At 57.5% G+C, this 27,600-nt stretch overlaps 1 protein-coding gene across 1 annotated transcript; it reads right to left on the bottom strand.

Annotated features, from left to right (window-relative positions):
- Window positions 1-1,170: 1,170 nt before the first annotated feature.
- KCNQ4 (potassium voltage-gated channel subfamily Q member 4) lies at window positions 1,171-26,843 on the bottom strand. The gene is made up of 14 exons (XM_058040049.1): window positions 26,185-26,843; window positions 14,529-14,619; window positions 13,731-13,857; window positions 12,655-12,830; window positions 11,568-11,693; window positions 11,361-11,498; window positions 11,155-11,250; window positions 10,178-10,266; window positions 7,043-7,099; window positions 5,679-5,908; window positions 4,610-4,712; window positions 4,386-4,517; window positions 3,868-4,006; window positions 1,171-3,032 (listed from the first exon to the last, which is right to left on the bottom strand). The coding sequence occupies exons 1-14, from the start codon at window positions 26,841-26,843 to the stop codon at window positions 2,814-2,816; spliced, it is 2,382 nt and encodes a 793-aa protein (XP_057896032.1). The 3' UTR covers window positions 1,171-2,813.
- Between the last annotated feature and the right edge of the window lie 757 nt (window positions 26,844-27,600).

The raw sequence follows: 27,600 nt of genomic DNA, 5'->3' as shown, positions 1-27,600 counted from the left end.
AGCGCCCCCCAAAGCCAGCCCCCCACGGATCGCACCCCACATATCGGGCACTGGGCGGGACCGGGGTGCTGGAGCCCCCCCGAGCCCCCATCCCCAGCTCTGGGGGCGCTGCCCCTGCAGGGCTCGGCCCCGAGGCGATCCTGGAGAGAATTTCTTGGCAGGAGGCGGCCAGGAAAGGCAGGGACGGAGCCGCGGCCGGCCCCGGTTTCCTCTCCGGCCAGCGGCACGGGAAGGAGCCGCCTCAGCCCCGGCATCGCTGCAGGACGCGCTGTCCCCCGGGGGTGACAGCTCACTGCCAGGGCTGAAGCTTTGCTGTCCCCACAGGGGTCTGGGGGCTCCTGGGGAAGGGGGGCGCACCTTCACCTCACTGGGATGGCATTGGGGACATCGCCATTTGCGGGGGGACACACCAAACAGGCAGGGTGGCCACAGCCCTTCCCGGGGCAGCGACACTTCACTGTAAGGTGACAAAAATCAGGGCACGGGTCCTTCTGCAGTGACACCGACCCTGCACCCCTGCACGGACAGGATGGAGCTGGAGCTGCGCTCTCAGTCCCATCTCGGTGGCTTTCTGCAGCTTAAGGGGTCAGGGAGGTGTCCGGAAATTTGTGTCCCCTGCCGGTCATTTGTGTCCCTTGGCGGAAATTTGTGTCCGCATTTCTGGTCCCTGCTGGACATTTGTGTCCCCTGGTGGACATTTGTGTTCCCTGCTGGACATTTGTGTCGTGTCCCCTGTCGGACATTTGTGTCCCCTGCTGGTCATTCGTTTCCCCTGCTGGACATTTGTGTCTCCTGCTAGACATTCATGTCCCCTGCTGGTCATTTCTGTCCCCTGCTGGCCATTCGTGTCCCCTGCTGGACATTTGTGTCCCCTGCTGGACATTCATGTCCCCTGCTGGTCATTTGTGTCCCCTGCTGGTCATTTGTGTCCCCTGCTGGACATTCGTGTCCCCTGCTGGACATTCATGTCCCCTGCTGGTCATTTGTGTCCCCTGCTGGTCATTCGTGTCCCCTGCTGGACATTTGTGTCCCCTGCTGGTCATTTGTGTCCCCGTCAGGACATTTGTGTCCTGTCCCCACCCGGTCATTTGTGTCCCCTGTCCGCAGCTCGGTGACAGGGCCGCAGTGCCACCTCTCGGGAGACAGACAGCAGCAGGCGTCAGCCTCTACTCCAAATTTTAATGAAACAAATAAATTAATAAGTTAATCAAGTGAGGTAACTACCGCTGGCTCTGGGGGGGCTCTGCGGGGACCAGCCAGCCCGGGCAGGGGGGTTCTAAAGGGTTAAAATTCCTGCAATTCCTGCAAAGCTGTCACATGCACCTCGCCCAGCGCTGTGCCCCGCTGTGGCACCGCCCGGGCACCCCCGGGATTTGGGGGTTCGAGCAGCCCTGGCACGGCCCGCGCTGGCTGCATGCACTGATGGGAGAGGGGACGAGCAGGGTCGGGGGTCCCCAGTGCCCGGAGCAGAGAACATGGAGCGAACCCCACTGTGCCAAACCAGAGAGGGGGAGCGGTGGGAGCAGCCCAGGACAGATCCTGGCGCTGTGGGGTGACCACCGAGCCCTCCTGGTGCCACTTTGGCACAGCCCCAGCGTTGGCACTGGGACAGCGCGGGGCTGTGGTGGCTCTGCTGTTGGTGACATGCAAGGACACCACCCTGTGGCAGCTCCCCTCCAGGCCCGGCCCGTGACAGGGACAGGGACAAACTGAGCACGGCAGGACCCAGCCGGGAGTGAATCCCCTAAGCAGGAGCAGGGGCTGGGACACTCCTTGGGGACAGCGCTGTCCCCTGCTCAGCTTCCTGGCTCCAGGGCCACCCTGGGGTGGAGATTTCCCCCTTCCCTGAGCTCTCAGGGCCTCCAGGGCAGCACAGTCCAGGCCTGGCAGCTGGCAGGGGGTTGCTTATTGCCTATGGCCCCTCGGGTTGCTTTTCCCAGGGGTGTTGCATATTAAGACATTATTGCATAAATATAAATATATATATAATCTATATATATATTGCCCTGGGAGCATGCACGGGCAGGCAGAAGGCTCTGCTGTGCTTCTGGAGAGGTGCAGCCTGGACAGGGGGGGACAGTCCCCTGCTCCCCACACTGGGGACCCCCAGTGACACGGGTAAAACCACCCTGGGTCGTGTCCCCACACCCCTGCACTGGCAGCGAGAGGGAGATGGGACCTTGCATAGCTGGTGGTGGCCCCGGCTCAGCTCTGGGGGACCACGCAGGACCTGTCCTGAGGGCTGGGGATGGGCTTCAAACCAAACCCCAGGGGATGGGGCCAGCCCTGAGCATCCCCACGACAGCTGGGGAGCACCCAGGACCCCAGAGCTGCAGGGGCATCATCCTACAGGAAGCCAGGAGCACCCCAGGAGCATCTCAGGAACATCCCAGGAATATTCTCGGAGCGTCCCAGGAATGTCCCAGGAACGTCCCCAGGAATGTCCCCAGGAACGTCCCAGGAATGTCTCAGGAACGTCCCCAGGAGCATCCCCAGGAGCATCTCAGGAATGTCCCAGGAACATCCCAGGAATATCCCAGAAATATCTCAGGAACATCCCAGAAACATCCCCAGGAGAACCCCAGGAACATCCCCAGGAGCATCCTCAGGAATATCCCCAGGAGAACCCCAGGAACATCTCAGGAACGCCCCAGGAGCCTGGGCTGGCCACGCCCCCGTGCCACAGGCACCCTGCTGCAGCCGTGTCCCCACAGAGGAAGACTCGGTTCAAGTAACACCGTGAGGGGACAGCGAGGTGACAACAAAGGGACAACGCCCCTCCGTCCCCATCACCCCATCCTGCCGCCTCCTGCTCAGTCCATGTTGGCGCTGGCCGACCTGGAGCTGCTGAGGGTCTGCGCGGACGCCGAGATGTCCTCGTGCTCCGCGGGGCTGTGATAGTCCGAGGTGACGTCGGGCTCGCCGGGCGGCGCCCGCACCGCGGCCAGGCTGAAGGAGTTGCTGGAGCCCTTGCGCAGGCACTGCGAGTAGAGGCCGAGCAGCAGGTCCAGCTTGTGCTCGATGGATTGCACCTGCAGGGACGAGGATGGAGGCAGATAGGGCTAGGACGCCTCCTGGTTTGTTTGTTACCTTGAATTTTTTAAGATTTTCTAAGCCTCGTGATGTTGACATTCTTGGAGTGAACTTTCTCACACGCTTTCTGTGAATAACTCATTGTTTTGCGTTTCTTTATAGAGGAGGAGAAAGTTGATGGGCTGTTGGTTTGACCAGTGTCATCGGAGAGGTGGCGCTGTCACCCTCCAATTCACTGTCACTATAAATGTTGGAGTCAGAAAATAAACTTCCCTTTTTCTTCACCTTGAGAACAGCGGTGTGAGCTTCATGTCCTATAGTGACAGGAATGGATCAGACGATGGCAAATAGGAAGAATCATTCGGGTTTGATGTGTGGAGGAGTCACTAATGGGTTAGGTGGTGTTAAAGTTTTCTGGGTCACCCAAGAAGTTGGGGGAGAATAGGGCCAGGGGGATGAGTAAGGAAAGTATCACTACGAACCCTAGAATGTCTTTAATGGTTTAGTATGGGTGGAAGGGGATTTTGTCGCAGTCTGAGGGGGTTATTTGAGCCTGTTTCATGGAGGAAGGTGAGATGGACAAGTGTGAGGCCTACGATGATGAATGGGAGGAGGAAATGAAGGGCAAAGGATTGAGTTAGTGTAGGATTGTCGACAGAGAACCCACCTCAGGCTCATTCGACTAGTGTTTGTCCAATGTAGGGGATGGCTGAGAATTACAGAAATCCCTCAGTAACCCCCAGCTCAGCCGGGCCCACCCCCATGGGAGGGGTGGTGGGAGGCTCAGCTGTCCCTCCCAAGGGACGGTGACACTGCTGGGTGTCCCCTCCTGACCTGCCGCTCCACTTTGACCACGCGCCCCATCATGCTGAGCTCGTCCACCAGCTCTGCCTCCAGCGCCGGCTTCTCGCCCTTCTCCCGAACCTTCTTGTCCGCTGGGAGCGCCCGGTCCCTGCCCACGATCTGGTCCACGCTGGCACGGAGGGAAGGAAGGGACAGAGCTCATCCATCACTCCTGAGCCCACCAGGGAATGCCCCAGGGTCGAGAAGGAAGGAGCAGAGCCCATCCATTGCACCAGGGAATGCCCCAGGGTTGGGAATGCCCCAGGGTTGGGGAGGAAGGGGCAGAGCCCACCCATCACTCCTGAGACCCCACCGGGGAATGCCCCAGGGTCGGGAATGCCCCAGGATTGGGAAGGAAGGGGCAGAGCCCACCCATCCCTCCCGAGGGCTCAGGACTCCACCAGGGAATGCCCCAAAATTGGGAAGGGAGGGACAGAGCCCACCCATCACTCCCAAGGGCTTGGGACCCCATCAGGGAATGCCCCAGGGCCACCTGCAGGGCACCTCACCGTGTCTGCAGGCTCTTGATCCTGCCCAGCATGTCCAGGTGTCCGGCCGAGTACTGCTCGATGACGTCCTTGACATCGTAGGGACGCAAGGTCTCCTTGAACTTCCTCTTGGCCACCAGGAACTTCAGGATCCTGCAGGGACAGCGGGGGTGGAAGCACGAACAGGGGTGCCCGGGGTGGGGGGCTCTGGGCACACTTGGGGACATGGGAGGGGACAGCCTCACCTGACAGCCCTGATGAGGGTCTTCACTGCCGGCATGATGTCCTCAAAGGTCAGCTCGCAGGGGGAGCTCCTCTCCTCACCGCTGTCCTCTGGTGGGCAGTCAGCTGTGGGTGACAAGAGGGGGCAGATGGCACAGCCCCAGGGCTGTCCCCAACCCTGCAGCCCCCTCAGTGTCCCCCAGGGGCTCACTGTTGAAGATTGCAATGCAAGTTGTTTTCCATTACCATCTGTATGGCAGATTACCCTTGTCAAGTGGGCAGTTTGCCTTATCTCTCTTTCTGAGTGACCACAATCACTCCTCCCTCGGGAGGGGACACCTGCTGATAACAGCTATGGAATGTCCCTGCATGGCTGATAAGAACTACAGCTTCCCATTGGGAGATGTGAGCCCAGGGGGAGGAGCCAAGCATTCCTACCCGGATACAATCTGAGATTTCAAACATTCCTACCCAGATATAATCTGGAGACTTCAGACATTCCCACCTGGATATAATCTGGAGATTTCAAACATTCCTACCTGGATACAATCTGAGATTTCAAGCATTCCTACCTGGATATAATCTGGAGATTTCAGACATTCCCACCTGGATATAATCTGGAGATTTCAAACATTCCCACCTGGATATAATCTGGAGATTCTGGAACACCAGCACGGCTTCTCCACGGGATTTCCCAGAGGAACAGCAGCTGCCTCTGCCCCTGGATCTTCAGAGGCAGAGACTGCACCTTTCTCCAGGATCCCTGCTCCAGCAGAACCAGCCCTGACGCTGCAGGAGGGCTGAGCCACAATTCCAATGGCACTGCTGCCAACAGCCTGACCCACAGGGTGTCAGGCTGTGTTCTGACTCTGGCAGTGTTGGTTTAGTTCACTGCATTGTTTATTTTATCCTTTTTTTTTTTCTTTTCCCTATTAAAGAACTGTTATTTCCTTCTCCCATATTTTTTGCCTGAGAACCCCTTAATTTAAAATTTATAGCAATTTGGAGGGGTGGGGAGGGTTTACATTCTCCATTTCAGGGGAGGCTCCTGCCTTCCTTAGCAGCCTCCTTTTCCCAAACCAAGACACTCACCCTCGGTGGGCGTCCGCGGTTTGAGCCTCAGCGACGCTCGGAACCGCGTGCGGTCGTTGAAGCTCCAGCTTTTCTGCACCTTGGTGGGGCTGGAGGCTTCGGCCACGTCCTCGGGGCTGGGGGAGCGGTGCAGGGGCGGCCCCAGGTGCTGCTGCTGATGCTGCCGGCCGCGGCTGCCCTGGCGCTGAGAGCTGCTCAGCCGCATCCGCTCCTTGATGCCCATCTTGTTGCTGCGCGGGGACAGCGGCGTCAGGGCCGTGGGGACGGGGACAGGGACCTTGTTTGAGGTGGGGGTGGCCATGCTGAGCTCACAGAGGGCCCCTGAAAGGTGATGGGCACCAGGAGCAGGTGGTTCCTGCTGGGCAGGTCTGAGGTTTTTTCTGTAAATCCCTTTTTTTTTGGTCCCAAGAGCAGAGAAAGGAGGTGACAGACAGGGAGAGAGGGGACAGATGGATGTAGCAGCAGGGGACACTGAGCTGAGCTGAGCAGAGCTCTGCTCCTGCTCCATCCCTCCAAACCCAGCCAAGCTGCTTCATCCTCCTCCTCCTCCTCCTCCAGGCTCTGCTGCTGCCCTACTGCGAGTTCTGCTCCCAAACCCAGCTGCAGTTTTGGGTTGGGGGGGAACACCAGGCATTGTTTATGCAGGACCTACTCAAAACCCCCAGATTTTACACGATGAGAGACCCCAAATGCAGCTCAAGGGGACGCACAGGGAAGGACCCTAAAGGTGGGGAGGGCACGGAGTGAATCCCACACCCTCTGCAGGACAGGATCCATGAAACTGAGGGGTTTGGGGATGGTCCTGACAGGGTCCTGGCAGGGATACGAGCAGGGATACAGGCAGGGATTCAGGCAGGGATCTAGGCAAGGTCCTGGCAGGGAAACATGCAGGGAAACACGCAGGGATACAGGCAGGGATAGAGGCAGGGTCCTGGCAGGAATAGAGGCAGAGATACAACAGGGTCCTGGCAGGGATACAGGCAGGGTCCTGGCAGGGCACAGGGCTCCCAGCCCTTCCCCGTGCTGGCAGGTGGGGCTGCCACACATTCTCAGGCTGGGAAGGGCTGTGTCCCAGCAATCAGGCTGCAGCACACAGCTGGGATTTATGGGATTTATCCAAGGTATGGTTGCCGCCAACCCATTCTCATCCGCATTACGAGGAAACTGAGGCAGTAAGGGAGAGTGGGACAGCTCAGCCCAGGCCATGCACAACCTCCCTGCCCTCGGAGGGACCCCTAATTCTGCCTCCACCCCCTGTGCCTCGGTCCCAGTCCCGTCCATGCCGCAGGCACGCAGGCAGGGCTGCATCCATGCATCCCGAGGGTGCATCCATGCATCCCGAGGCTCTCAGCAGTACACGGTACCTCCTTCTCCACGTGCCCCACGTCTGCAAGAGCCTCCTCTTACCACTAAAGATGGGGCTGGAGGGGCAGGGCAGAGACACAGGAGAAAAGAGAATCAGCCCCGGGGCCACCGCTGATGCCACCGCCCCGAGGACAGGATGCTCGTGTAGGTCCTGCATAAACACCTGGGCGCCGTCTCGGCCCTGCCAGAAGGATTTGGGGACAGTCCCCGAGCAGAGGGACCGCGGTGGGGGCTCCCGAGCGTTACCTGAGGCGTAAACACCTGTGGGGCTGCGCGTCCTCCTCATTCCAGCTTGGGGGAGGATGAAGGGATGGGGAGGAGGAGGAGGAGGAGGAGGAAGGTGAGCGGGAGAGGGAGGAGAGAGAGAAGATGAGATGTTATGAGAGGTGGGGGAGATGGGCAGGCTCAGACCCCTGAGGAGGGTTTGGTCCTTCCTCTGCTAGGTCCTGGTTGGTCACAGAGCCCAGGGAGGAGACCCCAAGCCCCGAACTCACCTGGGGGAGCAGGCGCGGGTGCAGAGGGCTACTAGAGTTAAGAGTATGAATGTGTTTAGGACTAGTGAGAGGTCCATTGTTTTCACTTGGATTTGCACCAAGATGAGCGGCTCCTAAAACCGTTGGATTATGGACCAGGTGCTGCTCATCCCAAGCAGGTGCAGGTGCTGCTCATCCCCACACCTGCACGCTCAGCCCTGCTGATGCAGCATCACAGGGGAAACTGAGGCACGGGGCCTCTCCCCACCTAACCCTGGCGGTGTCCTGGGGGTGGCACGCTGGGATCTCCTCTTCAGGGAGAGGGGACAAGGGACACAGCAGCCACCACCAGCAGCAGGGCAGCCTCAAGCCCTCCCTTCTCTACTCATGGGGTCCAGGAGCTCTTCCCAGCCCCAGGCTCTGGGATTTGCTCTTTCCTGGGCTCCATCCTGCCAGGATGGCACCACTGCCCTTGCCCCTTCAAGGGGTTTCCTGCCACTCTCAGTTGCCCTGTGCCACATGGAGAGGGCAGCGAGGTGACCCCACAAAGGTAAAACAGCCCAGAGCATCCCCTGGGATCAAATCTGCTCCTCCTGGAGCTGGAATGGAGCTGGGTGTCAGAACTCAGAGCACCCCTCTGGGTGTCCAGAGTTGCCAAGAACCCTGCTGGGGGGTTCAGAGACCCTGGCACACAGCCCAGAACACCTGGGGATTTGATTGTGACCCCTGAAGCAAATTACCAGCTTTGTATGAGGACCTGAAAGCCACACAGGCTTGAATAGTATAATAACAAAATAATCACAGGGTGAAAATGTAGATTTTAGGATTTTTGGTATGGGGGTTATGGGGACAAGATGGAGGAACTTGAGCATGTCCAGCCTTTCTTCTTGTTCTCCATTTTCTGCAGTGATGTTGGCACTTTGGGAGTGGTTTAGAGTAGAGGTGCACTGTCTAACATAGCTGATAGGTATTGGGAATTAAGTGTAAATATGTTATATTATATATATATATATATATATATATATATATATATAAATAGTATAAATATATCTTTATATATACTATAAATAAATATTTATATATAATTATATATAAATATATATATAATATATATATAAATATATATTATAAATAGTATAAAAAGACAACACCACCTCGCGGGTGGTCAGAGTGCCTGTGGCTGCCCTGCTGAGCAGATCTCAGCTGGGCAGAAAAAAAATAATAATTTAATAATAAAGAATTAACAATTTTAAAAATTAATAATGTAATGAATTATTCAGGTAAATTAATAATTTAATTAAATATATATATATATATATATATATATATATATATATATATATATATATATATATATATATATAAAATTTTCATTAATAAACAACTTCAAGACCGAAAAGTGAAGAGTCTAGACTTGTTCTTGCCTGGCAGTGACAGTGACATCTCAGGAGGGCACAGAGGAGCAGAGCAGACAGAGCAGAGAGGAGGGAGAACACGGGGGCTGCCCCCTCCTACCTTTCCCCTGCACACACGGCCAGGCTGAAGCTTTTCTGGGCGGGGGTGAAGCAGTGATAGGGTGGTGGGGCTCTCTCAGGCCATTTTTTCACCTCTGAGTTCCTAAATCCTCCGTTGCGCACCCGGTGCAAATGCTCAAATATAAGGACCAGCTCTCTGAGGTCGGGGTGGAATAAAAACGGGGAGAAATTAAAATTTTCAAAGCAAACGGAACCGGCAAAGCGAGGCTGAGCAGCGCTGGGTCCTTCTGAATGCAAACCAAAGCAAAACTGGAGCAAAACAAAAGAAAAAAAATCAGCATTTTTGTTCAAAAGATTGTTTCTTAATTGAGGGGCGATGGGGCTGGGGAAGGGTCCTGGGAAGGGATTGAACAGAAGGAAGGGTTGGACGTGCTGAGGGGGATGGATCAGGGAAGGACAAATCTGGGACGGGGTGGGGACACGGATCTGTCACCATCAGATCCTGGGCTCCAGCCAGAAGGGGAAGGCTCCGACCCAGCAGGGATGGAATCTGGCTCTGTGTGAATTCCACTGCTCCTGGCACTGCAGGAGGGGCAGCAGAGCCCCCGGAGATCCCCAGGATCCGGGGTGATGCTGGGGACGCTGGGACTCAGGGCTGTGGCCTTTGGAAAAACTGAGAGTGGGACAGAGGGATGGATTTGTCACATGGCCTGAGCAGGGCAGGCAGGAGGGCAGGGATGCTCACAGGGATGTGGGAAACCTTCAGGATCTGGAAAAAACCTTTGGGAAGCCTTTGGCCCATCCACAGTGCAAAATCCCAGGGATCACAGGAGGGACATGCTGCAGGAACGAGACATGGGATCCCCCCGTGCCCACACCTGGAACCAGCTCCTGTCCTGCTGCAGCTCCACCACCACAACCGTGGGGTTCCCGAGGTGCCTCCCCATTCCCTGTGCTGCTGGAGGAAGGCTATGGATGGAGTGAGAGGGGATGGGATGGGCGCTGTGAGGATGATGAGGGTGAAGGAGGCTCCTTCAGCAGACTCCCGTGCTGGGAAGGTGTCGGTGCTGCTCGACCCCACCGAGCTCCTGGGGGTTCCACAAGGTCCCTCCTGGTTTCCCAGGCTGTTCATCCCCATGGGGACCCCCGGGAGCCCCCAGCCCTCACCCCCTCCCTGAAGGCATACCTGAAGGCGGGCAGGAGGCTGTCGTAGTAACACCAGGTGGCCGTCAGGTACCCCCGGCTGGCATCGGTGGAGTACAGGCGCCAGGCAGCCTGCAGGGAGGGAGATTCATGGGAATTGGGGTTAATGGGGATGGGAGAACCCTCCTGGACCCCTCCATCCATCCTGACCAACCCGCAGAATGTCGGTGCTGTGTCTCAGATATCTTTTATGAAAAGTCCTTTCCTTAGGATTTTTTCCTCTGAGAAGCTGAGAGGCCTCAGGAACAAAATGTAAACATTGATTATCTGCTGCTGTGGAATGCAACAGGTAAATCTGGGATTGGTCTCATGTTAATTGTTTCTAATTAATGGCCAATCACAGTCAGCTGGCTCAGGCTCTCTGTCTGAGACACAAGCTTTTGTTATCATTCCTCCTTTTTCTATTCTTAGCCAGCCTTCTGATGAAATCCTTTCTTCTATTATTTTAGTATAGTTTTAATAGAATATATATATATAGAATGATATATAAAAATACAATTAATATAACATAACATAACATAACATAACATAATATAATATAATATAATATAATATAATATAATATAATATAATATAATATATAAAATAATTTCTATGTTATTTTATTATAAAATGATAAATGCCTAACTAAAAAACCCAAAATGAATAATAACACAATTAAAAATAAATAAATAAATAAATAAATAAATAAATAAATACATAATAAAATAATTAAAAAATAAATAATAAAATTATTAAGAATAAATAAATTTTATAATCAAATATAAAATAAAATAATAAATAATAAAAGCCTTCTGGAACACGGAGTCAGATCCTCGTCTCTTCCCTCACTCTCAGACTCCTGTGCACACGGTCACAGTGCTGAGTGTGAGGCTGGGAGTTTGGATGGGTAGAGCAGAGGAGGGGACAGCAAAGCATTCCTGGGAAGGGCTGGGGTGGGACAGGCCAGCCCTGCCTCACCTGGATCAGGTTGGCCGCTGGAGTCCTCCTCTTCTCAAAGTGCTTCTGCCGATGCTGCTCCTGCACCTTGAGGGCGAATCCGGAGCCCAGGATCCCCTGGGGACAGGAGGGGACAGAGCCATGAGTGCCACCACAGCCTGGACCCCACACAGAGGGTGCTGTACCCCTTTTCCCCCCTATTTTGAGCCTCTCCCAGCCCTACTCACAGCGGGCAGGGCGAAGAAGGAGATGCCGAGCAGGGCGAATCCGGCCGCCAGCATCCGGCCCAGCCACGTCTGCGGCGCTTTGTCCCCGTAGCCGATGGTGGTCAGGGTGACCTGCCCGGGGGCACAGCAGCGGGGGGCCTGCAGGGCGCTCCCCCAGCACGGCCCCGTCCCCTCCTGTCCCCGGGGAGCCGCGGGGGCCGAGCTTACCGTGCCCCACCACAGGGAATCGGCGTAGGTGGCGAACTGCACGTTGGCGTCCTTCTCGGCCAGGTAGACGAGGAAGGAGGCGAAGATGAGCACCAGGAAGCCGATGTACCAGGCGGTGATGAGCTCCTGAGGGGCATGGTGAGGCTCAGGGGGTGTCCCTGGGTGGTTTTTTGCTGTATTGCGCTAAATTGTTCTTTAGTTGTTTGTTTTGTGCTGGCTAGATTGGAGATTTGCGCTGAGTGGTCTTTATATTGCACTGAATTTTATGTTATGTTTATAAGTTTATGTTATATCACAGGTGTGTCAGTCACCTCTCCATTCCCCTCCCAGCACTGTCTCTCAGTCCTGGAATTCCAATGATTGACAGATTCAAAGGATGCCCTCTACCCCTGGGGGGCATTGGGCCATCCAGGTGTCCTTTGTACCTTTGTCCCTCCCCTCCTGTCCCTGCTTGGTGGCTCCCTGCCCCTTCCCTGCCCCTCTCCCCGGGTTCAAAGGAGCAGCAACCACGGGCTCAGGGAGTTCTGCTGGAGCTGGTGCTGCATTCAGAGGCCTGTGGGCCAGAATGAAGCTCTGGATGCAAACCCTCCATCAGAACCGACTCCTTTCCTTCACCATCGCCTTAAAGCTTCTCTGCCAGAGGGAAACCTGAGGAGCAGCCCCTGTTATGGGGGGAAGCTCCATCCCAGCACCACCAGAGCTCCTGCAGGCCTGGCCTTATCCCCACGGGCTCAGCTGCAGCACCCAGCCAGCCCAAAGTGTCTGTGGGGTGAAACACCACACACCCAGCCAGCCCAAAGTGTCTGTGGGGTGAAACATCACACACCCAACAGCCCAAAGTGTCTGTGGGGTGAAACACCACACACCCAGCCAGCCCAAAGTGTCTGTGGGGTGAAACACCACACGCCCAGCTGGCCAAAAGTGTCTGTGGGGTGAAACACCACACGCCCAGCTGGCCAAAAGTGTCTGTGGGGTGAAACACCACACGCCCAGCCAGCCCAAAGTATCTGTGGGGTGAAACACCACACACCCAACCAGCCGAAAGTCTGCAATATTGGTAACAACAATATTTTACAGTTGTTCTCACCTTGCTGTGGGCGTAGACGACGGAGCCCAGCAGCTTCCAGGTGCCACCACGGCGGTCCATGCGCACCATGCGCAGGATCTGCAGGAAGCGCATGCTGCGCAGTGCCGACGTGGCAAAGATGTTGCCCTGCGTGCCCGCGGCGATGACGGCCACCGAGGCGATGAAGACGATGAAATCTGAGGGGACAAACAGGCTCAGGGGACGCTGGGGGTTGTCCTGAATTCGGCCCATAAAAATCAAAGTTGCCATGTTGTAGTAATGTGCTGTATCGTTGATTTATTATTGTGAAGTTGTCGTGTTTCCCATGGACAATGGCCTCCGTTTGCGTTTGCGGCCACTTGTCCTCACTGACAGGGTGGTGCCAAGCTAGAAATTTGCAAACTTTTCTGGATTTCTCCAAAACTAAAGCTGCCAGCAGCCAGGACCCAGCAAGTCCTTAGAGCCCCAAACACCACCTTTAATCTGGTACCCTGATTCTGGGGTAATGACTCTTTTCCCCATGGAAAATTGCCTCTGTTTGTGGCCACTCACCCTGGCAGACTGTGTGGTGCCAAGCTCAAAATTGGCAAACTTTCTTGGATTTCTCTAAAACTTAAGCTGCCAGCAACTAGGACCCAGCAAGTCCTTACAGCCCCAAACACCACCTTTCATCTGATACCCAGACCCTGGGGAAATGATTTCTTTTTCCCATGGAAAATGGCCTCCATTTACAACCACTTGTCCTCGCCAACAAGGGCAATGCCAAGCTTGAAATTGGCAAACTTTGCTGGATTTCTCCAAAACTAAAGCAGCCAGCAATTAGGACCTCTCCAATCCTTAGAGCCCCAAACACCACCTTTAATCTGATACCCAAACCCTGAGGAAATCACTTCTTTTCCCCATGGAAAATTGCCTCTGTTTGCGACCACTCCCATTGGCAGACCGCGTGGTGCCAAGCTCGAAATTGGCAAACTTTGCTGGATTTCTCCAAAACTAAAGCTGCCAGCAACTAGGACATCTCCAATCCTTAGAGCCTCAAACACCACCTTTAATGTGACACCCAAACCCAATGGAAATGATTTTTTGTTTTTTGGTACCTATCACGCAGAAGGGTTTCCTGGCGAAGCGGAAGCGCCCGCGCCAGCCGCGGTAGCGGCAGCAGCAGCCGGCGGCCCACACGCGGATGATGTACTCCATGCCGAACACCACGATCATCACAAACTCCTGTTGGGGGGAAAAAAGGTGAAAAAGGGGGGGAAAAGGGGGGGAAAAGGGGGGGAAAGGGGCGTAGGGAGAGTGAAGGGCTCAGATTTGATGGGGAAAAGTGAATTTCGCTGAGCGCGGCATGGGGTGGCCGCAGCAAGGCCGGCGGAGCTGCCCCAAGGGATGAGGGTGATGAGACGGAGCTGCCGGGGCTGTGAGGGAATTGCTGCTCTCCTCCTCACCCCGAGCTGGGTCCTTTTCCTCCTCTGTCAGCATTGTCCTCCTACCTCTCGCACAAACAAGCCCCCGTTCTGCTTACTCGCAGGAAAAGTCACAAGGACCTTCCCAATTTAGTCTCCGTCACTCGGGAGAAGTCCCTGCGTCAGCTCTTTGTGACAGTTTGGGGGAAAGTTGCCTTTTTTAGCCCCTCGTGCCCTGCCTGCTCCAGCGGTTTTCGCACGGATTGGGACAATGGTGGGATGGAGAGACAATGGTGGGATGGAGAGACAATGGTGGGATGGAGAGACAATGGTGGGATGGGCCCTGGTGACACCCACGGCCAGGCCACCCCCGCAGTGCCATCGGGCCATCAGCTACTTGTGATGAGGTCACAGGGGTTCTGCCCGCCATTTTACCCAATTTCTTTAGGATCTAAAGTGGGGAAAGGGAATCCGAGCTCCTGCATCGCTCACCAAGATGAAGAGGCACTCGTTGGCCAATTTCTGGTGCTCCTGGATGGTGGAGAAGACGGACAGCACCAGGCAGCTGAAGACAAGGAGGAATCTGGAAGCACAAAGTGTCAGTGGGGGCACAGGGACAGCCAGGGGACCCCAGCCCACAGTGCTACCCCCCTCTCACAGCCTGAACCCCCAGTCAAGAGCTCCCCAGGTGGTGGCAGAGCCACTGGGGACAGGTTTTGCCTCTAGATGGTGGCATGGAGCCTTTGGGGAACCCAGGAGCTGCCGTGGGGCTCAGCGCCAGCTCTGGCGCAGCCCTGCAGCTTCTTAATTAAAGGCAGGGAGGGACACGGGGGGTCTGGCACTGTGCAGGGTTCTGGTGCTGCAGGAAGGGCAGCAGAGCTGCTTAGGACTGTCCCCAGCATCACTGCCACGGTGGGGACATGCCAGCAGCATCAGGAAAGTGTCAACCCAGGGGAAAAGTCCTCAGGAACAGCTCCGAGGCTGCTCCTCCCTGGGTGCTCAGGCACGAGGGGCTTTGGCCCATTTAAAGTAAGGAGGGGAATTAAAATTAAAAAAAAAAAAAAAATAAAAAAAAAGAAAGTCGACTCTGAAGCTGGAGCAAATGAAACCTCCAAAAATACATTTTTTTCCCCTGATCCAGCGATTCTAAAAAAGGAAAGCGGAGGGCTTGTGCCACCGGCCCACGTGACACAAAGGGCCACTCGCTGCTCCGTCACCACTGCGCTAGGATGGCACCAGGGACCATGGGCACACCGGGCTGGGTGGCACCGGGGACCATGGGCACATTGCTCTGGGATGGCACCAGGAACCACGGGCACACCGCAATGGGTGGCACCAGGGACCATGGGCACACCAGGCTGGGTGGCACCGGGGACCATGGGCACACCAGGGACCATGGGCACACCAGGCTGGGTGGCACCAGGGACCATGGGCACACCACCTTGGGTGGCACCAGGGACCATGAGCACACCAGGAACCACGGGCACACCAGGCTGGGTGGCACTGGGGACCATGGCCACACCACCCTGGGTGGCACTGGGGACAATGGCACACCAGGGACCATGGCCACACCACCCTCGGTGGCACTGGGGACAATGGCACACCAGGGACCATGGTCACACCACCCTGGGTGGCACTGGCACGGAGCCCTGGTGGCCCTGGCACCTTGGTGGCCCCCATCTCAGCCCCATGGCTTTGTTCTCATGGTGACAATGCCCAGGGGCCACCAGCGCTGGATGGAACCTCCCCAAAACAACAACGAAAACCCAATGGGGAAGGAGAAATCTCCTCAATTCATCCAGGGGCTGTGGGGGGCTCATTTCCCCCTCAGGAGGACGTTCCCACCTCTTTGTGTTGCTGATGTTGATGGGATTTTTGGGCAGAGCCAGCTGCCTGAGCCATCAGAGGGGTGAGTCCTGTCCCAGCTGTCCCAGTGGCACTGGGAAGGCACCAGGGGACACAGCAGAGAGGGGACAATGCTCTGTGTCCCTCAGTGAGACCATCCGGGACCCCCCCCCCCCGCCCCACTGACACCACAGCCCCGTGTGGGGCTGGGGGCTGCCAAACCCACCCCTGGCATGAGGGCCGTGAGGGTGGCACAGCCTAAATGGGACCTTTTCTGGGTTCCTTTTCCCCAAAATGCTGCTGGAGGTGGGACCGACAGCCAAAAAACCCCTCAGGAATGGGAGAAGAGCTGGATGCAGAGCAGGGAGGAGGCAGAGCCGGAGCCAGGGGTGTCACAGCCGTGTCACCACCCTGTCCTCCCTGCACTGCTGCTCTCCCAGGCAAGGCAGAAGGTTGGAGCCAGCTCCTTCTCCCTCTGAATTATTAATTGGGGTTTTTTTTTTCCTCCAGCACAGCAGTTCTGGAGTGAAACCCCACAGGGAGCAGCAGCACCCCCGTGGCACGGGCAGGAGGTGCCAGGAGGAGCAAAACACAGCTCCGAGCTCAGAGCTTGGTGCATCATCAGCAAGAAAAGATTATCCAGGCAGGATTTAGCAGGCAATTACACGGGCAGCCAAGCACAAAGCAGAGGAGAAGGCAGAAATCTCGCGGGCTGCGAAAGATTTGTGCCCCTTGTGCAAGGCAAGATTTGTGCCCCTTGTGCAAGGCAAGATTTGTGCCCCTTGCCTCACGCACACGTGGGGACTTTGCTGTGGGTGGCCCTGGCTCTGGAGCACCACCAGGATGGGATGGGGGAAACCTCCCAGCAGCATCCTGTGGGATCTGGGGAAGGATCCAGGCAGGAGAGGCCCCACGGGGCTGGCTGGGAAAGGAACTTTCTGGGAAGGCATCACCTGCTAGGAATTAACGCGCAAAGCCCGGGCAAACGCCCCATCCCGGCTGCCGGCGGCGCTTAAGCGGCTTAGGGGAGGGTCAGATGGCTGAAGGCAGCGAGGGGAGCCAGGAACCAGCCAGGAGCAACCATCCTGGGCAGGAATTCTGCTGTACCAAACACCCAGGAGGGTTTTACACCCTCAGCCCTGCACTGGCCCTGGCAGAACTGTCCTGGTCCCCACTTTCCCAAATCTCTGCGGGTGGCACCAGCCCTGGCAGGGTGATCTTGAGCTCTGCTTTCCCAAACCCCTGGGTTGGCAGGAGGGTGGCACCACCCCCATCAGGGCAGTCCTAGTCCCACTTTGCCCTCAGCCCAGGATTGGCATATGGATGGCACCAGCCCTGGCAGGGCAGTCCCTGTCCCGCTTTGCCCTCAAGCTGGGATTGGCACGAGGGTGGCACCAACTCTCACAAGGCTGTCCCTGTCCCTGCTCTGCCCTTGCCATGGGACTGGCATGGGGATGACACTGGCCCTAGCAGGGCTGTCCTGATCCCCACTTTCCCAAATCCCCAGGATTGGTATGAGGGTGGCACCAGCCCTGGCAAGACTGTCCTGGTCCCCATTTTCCCAAACCCCCCTGGGGACCAGCTCCCATCCCAGCTCGCTGCTCTTCCCACCCTCCAAGAGGAGCTGGAAAAGCCAGGAATGCCGGAAGGGGAATGGGGATGGGGCAGAGAGAGGGGGACAGGAGCTCCAGAGCGTCCCCAGAGCAGAGGCTGAGCTGGTTCTTCACCTCTCCCAAATAAAATCCCCACCTCCAGCCCCCTCTCCATGGGACCCCCCCCTTTTCCCAGCATGGACACAGGGACAGGACCCAGCAGGAGCAGCGAAACCTCCCCAAAACAATAATGAAAACCCGGCGGGGAAGGCGAAATCTCCTCCATTAATCTTCATTAGGGTGGGCACTGCCATCTGCTGCCGCCTGAGCCGGCCCAGGAACAGGTGAGCGGGGAAAGCTGCTGAGCTCAGGGGAACCAGGGCCAAGTCGGGCTCCCCGCATGGGCAGGCGGGCACCACTTGGCTCCCAGTGTGCCCAAAACACCGCTGGGCAAAGGGGCTGCACCCCAAAACAGCCTGGGATGAGACAGAGGAGTGGGATCCTTGGAGTTTGTGGGGTAGGAATCCCAGGATTCATCCCCAAATCCCCGGGATTGGCACAGGGGTGGCACCAGCCCTGGCAGAGCTGTCCCGGTCCCCGCTTTGTCCTCACCCCAGGATTGGCATGGGGGTGGCACCAACCCTCGCAGGGCTGTCCTGGTGGCACTTTGCCCTCAACACAGGACTGGCAAGGGGGTGACACCGGCCCTGGCATGTCTGTCCTGGTCCCCACTTTCCCAAATCCCTGGGGTTGGCACGGGGATGGCACCGACGCCATCAGGGCTGTCCCAGTCCCACTTTGACCTCAACCCAGGACTGGCATGGGGGTGACACCAGCACTGGCAGAGCTGTCCCTGACCCTGCTCTGCCCAAACCCCCGGGGTTGTCACAGGGATGCCACCAGCACTGACAGGGCTGTCCCGGTCCCTGCTTTCCCAAAACCCTGGGACTGGCATGGGGATGGCACCGACCCTGGCAGGGCTGTCCTGGTCCCTGCTCTGCCCAGATCCTTGAGACTGGCACAGGGGTGGCACTGAGCCTGGCAGGGCTTTCCTTGTCCTTGCTTTGCCCTCTCCCCTGGATTGTCACGGGGGTGACACCAGCCCTGTCCCGGGACTGGCACGGGGGTGGAACCGGCCCTGGCAGGGCTGTCGCTTCCCTGCTTTGCCCTCGCCCCGGGCAGGGGCGCAGGCCGCGATAACTCAGGCAAGACAAACACCATCCCCCGCAGGACAAACAGCTCGGCCGGCTCCAGAAAGGCACAGATCCCTTCCCTGGCACCATCACAGCGCCTAAACCCTACCCTCCAGCTGTGCCACCGCTGGAAACTCGGGATTTGGCCCAAAAACTGCCCACGCACAGCTCCAGCAGGGACGGCGGTGCCGTTTCACCCTCCCGGCTCCCCTGGCCGCGAGGTTCAGCTCGGTCTGCAGCTGGATAAACAGCACAAGGCATAAATCCCCGTCCCTCGGCCCCGCAGCCCTGCAGGAGAGGTGGAGCGGGGGGATATAAATAACCGGGCCCTGTTTGCGCCCGTAACCATGGCACGGAGCGGCCCACGCCGCCCTGAAGGGAAGCACAAAAGCTCCGGGAGTGTTTCCCCACGGGGAGAAGCGCAGCAGAGCCCGGCACACGCTCAGAGCGCAGCCCCGAGGCCTTATCAGAGCTGTTATCAGGAGGGTGATGCTCTCAGAACCCCAGGGAAGAGGCAGCGCTGGAGGTACCCCGAGATGTTATCAGAGCTGTTATCAGGAGGGTGCTGCTCTCAGAATCCCTCAGCCCTAGTGGAGAGGAAGCACGGGATGTCCCCCCAGATGTTATCAGAGCTGTTATCAGGAAGGTTCTGCTTCTAGAGCCCCATAGCCCCAGCACAGAGGCAGCACAGGATGCCCCTCGAGATGTTATCAGAGCTGTTATCAGGAAGGTGATGCTCCCAAAGCCCCACAGCCCCAGTGGAGAAGCAGCACGGGATGTCCCCCCAGATGTTATCAGAGCTGTTATCAGGAGGGTGATGCTCCCAGAGCCCCACAGTCCCAGCAGAGGCAGCACTGGATGTCCCCAGCCCCCCGAGATGTTATCAGAGCTGTTATCAGGAGGGTGATGCTCCCAAAGTCCCAGGGAAAAGGCAGCACTGGATGCCCCTCGAGCTGTTATCAGAGCTGTTATCAGGAGGGTGATGCTCCCAGATCCCAGGGAAAAGGCAGCACTGGGTGTCCCCAGTCCCCCCAGATGTTATCAGAGCTGTTATCAGGAGGGTGATGCTCCCAGAGCCCAGGGAAAAGGCAGCACTGGGTGTCCCCAGTCCCCCCAGATGTTATCAGAGCTGTTATCAGGAGGGTGCTTCTCTCAGAGTCCCCACAGCCCCAGAGGAAAGGCAGCACGGCATGTCCCCATCATCCCGGGGAGCGCTGCAAGCAAAGCCAGGACACGGATCCTCTCCCCCACCCCACGGCAGCACCCAGGAACACTCCAGCCCTAAACCCCGGCGTGTTTCGGGAGGAGAGCGCGGCTGGTGGCACCCCCCGTGCCCGCGGGGAGGTCACAAGGCTCCCGCGGCCGTGCCAAGGCGCTCACACGGAGCGGCCGGGATAGTTTTGCTCTTGGATCATCTGGCAAGGAGCGGGCTGGAGAGGGGGGAGAAGGAGCCAGAGAGTTTTCTGAGCAGAGAGAAAGAGAGAGAGAGAGAGAGATCGGGGCTGTCACCCTCTGCCAGCGCCTGCGGGGACATTTGGGGCGCAAGGGTGTGGGTGGCCCCAAAGTTGGGACCCTCAAAGGGTGGAGGGGAGGTTTGGGATCAAATGATGGGGACAAAGAAGCAAAAACTCTCCAGCATCACCCACTGGGGTGCCAAACTGGCACCTCCTGTGCCAACCTAGGGGGTCTGGCGGGAGCAGGAAGAGGGAAAAAGGGAAAAAAAAAAAAAACAAAACAGAAGGAAAAATCAATGCACCGTTTCATGTTGCGCCGAAGTCGCTTAATTTTATGCCCTGGTGACACCACATGGGGCTGGGGAAAGTGCTGTGCCGGCTTCTCCTGCCGCTGGCACTGCCCCTGGGGCAGCTCCCGTTTCAGCCCCGGGCTGAAGGTGGCCCTGGGGGCACAGCCTGAGCCCCTCTGGGGTGGCCGTGCCACCACCCAGCTGGGGGACAGTGAGTGAAAAACCTCCAACGAGCTAAATTTAAAGAGGCGGAAGGGTGGAGAGGTAAACTCAATAGTTTGAGAGAGGCTGAAGAGTTAAATTCAAGAGTTTTAGAGGGGCTGAAGGGTTAAAGTCAAGAGTTTTAGAGAGGTTGAAGAGTTAAATTCAAGAGTTTTAGAGAGGCTGAAGAGTCAAATTGAAGAGTTTTAGAGAGGTTGAAGAATTAAATTCAGGAGTTTTGGAGAGGCTGAGGAGTTAAATTCAGGAATTTAAGAGAGGCTGAAGAGTTAAATTCAAGAGTTTAAGAGAGGCTGAGGAGTTAAATTCAGGAATTTAAGAGAGGCTGGAGAGTTAAATTCAAGAGTTTAAGAGAGGCTGAGGAGTTAAATTCAGGAGGTTAAAAACCTTCGACGAGCTAAATTTAAATAGGTAGAATAGTTGAAAGTTAAACTCAAAGTTTAAGAGAGGTTGTAGAGTTAAATTCAGGAGTTTAAGAGAGGCTGAAGAGTTAAACTCGAGAGTTTAAGAGAGGCTGAGGAGTTAAATTCAAGAGTTTAAGAGAGGTTAAACTCAAGAGTTTTAGAGAGGCCGAAGAGTTAAACTCAAGAGTTTTAGAGAGGCTGAAGAGTTAAATTCAGGAGTTTTAGAGAGGCTGAAGAGTTAAACTCAAGAGTTTTAGAGAGGCTGAGGAGTTAAATTCAGGAGTTTAAGAGAGGTTGAAGAGTTAAATCCAGGAGGTTAAAAACCTTCAACGAGCTAAATTCGAAGAGGTGGAAGGGCTGAGAGTTAAATTCAAGAGTTTAAGAGTTAATTCAAGAGGTTTTTCCAAGCAGGCGCTGGGGACTCAGCGCTGAGCAGGGATGGAAGGATTTTCCTGCAATCCATGCCAGCCTCCAGGCTTAGGAATTGCCCTGGGGGTGTTGGCAAGGGCTGGGCACTGGCTGTGGTGGCACTGCCAGCATGGCAGGGGGGTTTTCTGGTTCTCCAACAGTGCTGGAAGGACCAGGGAAATTCCTCTTCCAGGTGGGAAATAAACCCCCAAAGCAGGGAAATTCCTCTATCAAATGGGAAGTAAATCCCAAAACCAAGGAAAATTCCTCTCACTCGTGGAAAATAAACCCCAACAACCAGGGAAATTCCTCTTCCAGGTGGGAAATAAACCCCAAAACCAGGGAAATTCCTCTCTCAGGTGGGAAATAAATCAAACAACCAGAGAAATCCCTCTTCCAGGTGGGAAATAAACCCCAAGAACCAGGGAAATTCCTCTATCAAATGGGAAGTAAATCCCAAAACCAAGGAAAATTCCTCTCACTCGTGGAAAATAAACCCCAACAACCAGGGAAATTCCTTTTCCAGGTGGGAAACAAACCCCAACAACCACGAAAATTCCTCTCCCAGGTGGGAAATAAATCAAACAACCAGGGAAATTCCTCTTCCAGGTGGGAAATAAACCCCAAGAACCAGGGAAATTCCTCTATCAAATGGGAAGTAAATCCCAAAACCAAGGAAAATTCCTCTCACTCGTGGAAAATAAACCCCAACAACCAGGGAAATTCCTCTCCCAGATGGGAAATAAATCCCAAGAACCAGGGAAATTCCTCTATGAAATGGGAAGTAAATCCCAAAACCAAGGAAAATTCCTCTCACACATGGAAAATAAACCCCAACAACCAGGGAAATTCCTCTCCCAGGTGGGAAACAAACCCCAACAACCACGAAAATTCCTCTCCCAGGTGGGAAATAAACCCAAGAGCAGCGCAAGGAGCTGGGCCTGGCACAGGGGATGCTGCTCCAGGCAGGGGATTGCGGCTGTTCCCGGTGCTTGCTGCTGGCTCAGGCTTCCCTAATTTGCTCCAGGTGAAGCTGTTCTGCATGGAAATGCTCCTCCAGGAGCGCCAAAAGCGCTGAGCCCAGCTGCTGGTGCCGTTTCATAACCGTGGGCACCAGCAGACCCCGGGAATTTTTGGGGCTGGAGGGTGGGCAGGGACAAACCACATTGGGAATAAATAGAGTTGGGCACCTGGAAAAAATTCATGGAGCAGCTCCAGGGTGCAGAAACCCCCTGGCAGGGCAGCCCCTGCCCACGGGCACGCAGCTGTGCCCGTGCCAAGCTTTGCCGGGAGCGGGGAAGCGCCTGCTAAGGAGGAGGAGATTGGAAAAGGGAAGTTCTTATTTCGTCTCCTGGCTCTAAAGCCTCTGGTTAATGCTCTGGGCTCCCTCCTGGATTTGCTCCGTAAGCTCCAGGGCTGCGAGTTCTCATCCCAGGCTCGGCTTGGTGAGGCCGGGCTGAGCCTCCCTGCATGGTCTGGAGGGGCTGGGGGCACCTCAGCACTCGGATTTCCACCTGCACGGGCCCCCATGTCCTCACCACCCCCTTCCTGGTGCACGGGGGACATTGGGGACACCCACCAGACCCCAAAAGTGCCTCCAATCCCTCCTAACCCCCTCCACCCAGGGCAGAGCTGCCGCAGAAATGATTCAGTGACCAAACCATGGAGCCCAGAGCAGGTGCTGGCAGAAGATTTGGGATCAATTCGCCGAGACAGAAAGAGGCTGGAGCGGGTCAATAAACGCGATGGGCTCGGCCGCGCTGCGGGGAGGGACGCACGTCCCTTCTCAGCGGGGATTTCCATTCCAGCAGCTCCCAGCCCTGTCCCGGAGCCAGCCCGCCCGGGGAGGCAGTGCTGGGGACGGGTTTGTGCCACCGGGGCTCGGTTTGTGTCCCCAGAGCTGGGGACTGGTTTGTGCCACCAGTGCTGGGGATGGGGTTGTGCCACCAGAGCTGGGGATGGGGTTGTGCCACCAGCACTGGGGACGGACTGGTTTGTGTCACCAGCACAGGGGACCTGTTTGTGCCATCAGCACTGGGGATGGGGTTGGTTTGTGTTCCCAGAGCTGGGGACGGGTTTGTGCCACCAGAGCTGGGAATGGGCTCGGTTTGTGCCACCAGAACTGGGGATGGGGTTGTGCCACCAGAGCTGGGGACGGGTTTGTGCCACCAGAGCTGGGAAAGGGTTTGTGCCACCAGAACTGGGGACGGGTTTGTGCCACCAGCACTGGGGATGGGGTTGTGCCACTAGAGCTGGGGATGGGGTTGGTTTGTGTCACCAGCACAGGGGACCAGTTTGTGTCACCAGCACAGGGGCTCGGTTTGTGCCACCAACTCTGGGGACCGCTTTGTGTCACCAGCGCTGGGGACGGGTTTGCGCCACTGGGGCTCGGTTTGTGCCACTGGGGCTCCATTTGTGCCACCAGCGTTTGGGACCAGTTTGTGCCACCAGCACTGCCCCAACCTCGGGCTGGAGGCTCCATCCCCTCCCGTGCCTCTCAGGGGAGGAAGAGGAGGGGGTAACACCTTCCTCCTCTTTTGTTAAAACCCAGCGATTGCGGCACACAAATCATCGCCCGACAACTTCAGAGCCGCTGCAACAGCTTCGCAGCTCCCATCTGCCGCGAGAGAGAGAGAGAGAGGAAAAAAACCCAACAAAAAAAACAAAAAAAAAACTTGGAAGGAGCCAGAAATGAGCAGCATTACGGGAGAGGCTTCGCAGAACAGATGTCTGCACCTTGCACCCACCGCGGCGTCTTCCCACAGGATTCGGGGGGTCCCTGGCAGGACTCTGCCCTGCAGCTGCCTAAAATTGAGCGAGTGAGTGAACAAAAACCTCCTCAGCAAAGGCTGGAGACGTTTGGCTGCTGCTGCTGCTGCTGCACATCTTGTGGAACGAAGCCCAGAGCCCGGGAGATGGGGCCAGGCACGCTGGGGTGGCAGGGGAGGGACTGGGGAGGCTCTGCAAATGGGGCCGCTTGTCCCACAGTGTTATTTTTGGGGTAAAAAAGGCGCAAACTGGTGGAGGATGCTCAGGGGTGGATGGGCAGGGGGCACAGCTCTTCCACATCCCGTGGGGGTTGTGTGTGCCATCCATGCCCACTGCTCGCCCTGGCAGGGAACGGACTGGGCCTCTGTAAATGAGGCCGCTTGTGACATTTTGGTGTTTTTGGGGTAAAAAAAGGCTCAGACTGGTGAAGGATGCTCAGGGGTGGATATCCCAGCTGGGAGATGAGCAGGGGGCACAGCTCTTCCATATTCCATGGAGGTGTGTGTGCTATCCATGCCCACTGCCTGCCCTGGCAGGGGAGGCTCTGCAAACGGGGCCGCTTGTGCCACGTTGTTATTTTTGGGGTAAAAAAGGCTCAAACTGGTGGAGGATGCTCAGGGATGGATATCCCAGCTGGAAGATGAGCAGGGCACAGTTCTTCCACATCCCCAGGCCGTGTGTGTGTGCCATCCATCCCCCCTGCCCGCCCTGCCAGGGGCTTTGGCCGCCTTTCCCTGCTGGAAAAGCTTTTCCCAAGGTGGGATTTTCCACGCAGGGATTCTGGCTGCGGGAGCCCGCTCTGGAGGTAGATGTGGTTTCCAAATGGGCCCCGGGCTGGTGTCCCGGCTCCCTGGGGAGCTCCAGGTGCCCTTTCCTCCCGTGACAAATCCCCGCTGCCAGCTCGATGTGCTAACTTAGGCAAGACCCATTTTCCTGCCTCTTAATGAGCTCCGGCTCCCGCAGCACCCCAGGAACGGCGCAGCCCCGCGGCACCGCTCCAGGTGAGAGGGAAAGAGGCAAAATTTTGTCCGTGCCCACACCTGGAACACGCCAGGCAAGGAGGGAAAGCACCTCCTGCCCCACGGCTGTGATGTCCCAGCACGTCCCCAGCTCCCGGTTCGGGACAATCCCAATATTGGAGCCCCCTCTGTCCCTGCAGCCTCCAGGTGTGTTGGGGCTGCTGTCACAGCCCCCCGAGGTAGCAAACCCGAGCGGGTGAAGCTGTTCAGAGCCCTGAGCGGAGCCAGCAGCCGTGGGATGCTCGGATCCAGCCAGGGAAGCTGGAGCAGAGCTCAGGAAAACACCCGGAGCAGGGGAAGGAGCAGGTGCGCTCCTGGGAACATCCCCGTGGCCATGGAGAGGGATTTCCAGCGCTGGGGATCCACGGGGAGCCGGGAATGGGCGCAGCTCTGGGGGTACAGCGGGGACAGGATCCCCGGGCACGGCTCTGGGGTGGCACTTGTGCCTTGTCCCAGCCGTGCTACAGGTACGGGACAGCAGAGTGTCCCCGCTGCCATCCAGAGCTGTCACCCCCCTGCCTTTCAGTGTCCCCCTGTGCTCAGAGACCCCGGCAGGGACAGCGGCAGGGCGGGACGGTGACGCGGTGACACCGGGAAGGGTCTCGGGGCCATCCCGGGGGTTGAGCCCCATCCTTGGGGACGCGCTCAGCTCCTCGCCCGGGACCCTCCGCCACCGAGCCGGCACCGGCTGCGGGGCAGGGGCGGCACCGGGACACCAGGGACCCCACCCGGGCGGCGGATCCCGGGACTGGAACCGGCTCCAGGGCAGGAGCAGCACCGGGGGGCCACGGACCCAGCCCGGGCGGCGGATCCCGGCACCAGGACCGGCTCCGGCGGCCCCGGAGAAACTTCGCGCTGGAGCCGGGGGGGCTCTACCGGTAGCCCCGGTGCTCGTTCCCCGCGCAGCCCCGGGTGTTCGCCTCCCCGTGCCCCCCTGCCGGTGCCCGGTACTCACATGAAGACGTGGTAGATGAACGCCCAGCCGCGGGGCCGCTCCAGCACGTTGTACAGGCAGTTCTGCAGGCGGCGGCGGCAGCAGCGCGGGGCCCCGGCGGGGCGGGGGGCGGCCCCGAGCCCCCGGCGGCGGGGAGGGGGCGGCGGCGGCGGCGGCAGGGGGGGGAGGGTCCCGCTGCCCGCCCCGGGGGTCCCCCCCGAGCCCTCGGTGCGCACCGCCGTCAGCGCCGCCCGCCGCTCCCCGCCCGCCGCCCCGGCCATGGCCGCCCCGCTCAGGCCGCCGCCCCTCGCATGGCCCCGGCCGCCGCGGGACCCCCGAGCCAGCCCGGGGCGGCTCTCGGGGCCGGCACCTGCCTTTAGCTGCCCGCCGCTCCCCGCGGGCCCTCCCCCGGCCGGCCGGCCCGCCCCGCCGTACCTGGCCCCCGCCCCCGGGGCTCCGCCGGACGGGGCGGGCGGGGAAAGCGCCGGGGAGGGGGCGGGGGTGGGGACGGGACGGTGCTGGGCACGGGGTGGGTCCTGGCGCGTCATCCTGGGGCACCGCATCCCGGCCCGCATGGCACGGCTCGTCCCAAACTGCGCCCTGCACACAAACGCTTCCCAAAGCGCATCCCGAACCGAGCCGCATCCCGAACCGCACCCCAGCTTCATTCCGTACCTCATCCCGAACCGAGCCGCATCCCAAACTGCACCCCAGCTTCATTCCGTACCTCATCCTGAACCGAGCCACATCCCAAACCCCATCCCAGCTTCATTCCATAGCTCATCCTGAACCGAGACACATCCCAAACCCCATCCCAGCTTCATTCCATAGCTCATCCTGAACCGAGCCGCATCCCGAACCGCACCCCAGCTTCATTCCGTACCTCATCCCGAACCGAGCCGCATCCCAAACTGCACCCCAGCTTCATTCCGTACCTCATCCTGAACCGAGCCACATCCCAAACCCCATCCCAGCTTCATTCCATAGCTCATCCTGAACCGAGACACATCCCAAACCCCATCCCAGCTTCATTCCATAGCTCATCCTGAACCGAGCCGCATCCCGAACCGCACCCCAGCTTCATTCCGTACCTCATCCTGAACCGAGACACATCCCAAACTGCGCCCCAGCTTCATTCCGTACCTCATCCTGAACCGAGTCACGTCCCAAACTGCGCCCCACACCGAGTCGCACCCCAAACCCCATCCCAGCTTCGCCCCACACCGCATCCCAAATGGAATCGCGTCCCAAAGCACGTCACTGCCCCCTAAACTGCATCCCAAATTGCATCCCGAACTGGATCCCGCAGCACACCCCAAACAGAGGGTGTGGAGTGTCCCTGGAGGAGATGGAGCATTCTTGGAGGGAATGGAGCATCTCTGGAGGAGATGGAGCATCCCTGGAAGAGATGGGGCATCCCTGGAGGAGATGGGGCAT

This window comes from Melospiza georgiana, chromosome 24, assembly GCF_028018845.1.
Source record: "Melospiza georgiana isolate bMelGeo1 chromosome 24, bMelGeo1.pri, whole genome shotgun sequence".
NCBI lineage: Eukaryota > Metazoa > Chordata > Aves > Passeriformes > Passerellidae > Melospiza > Melospiza georgiana.
Note: the sequence above shows the minus strand (reverse complement) of the source record. Positions and strands in the feature narration are given on the sequence as shown.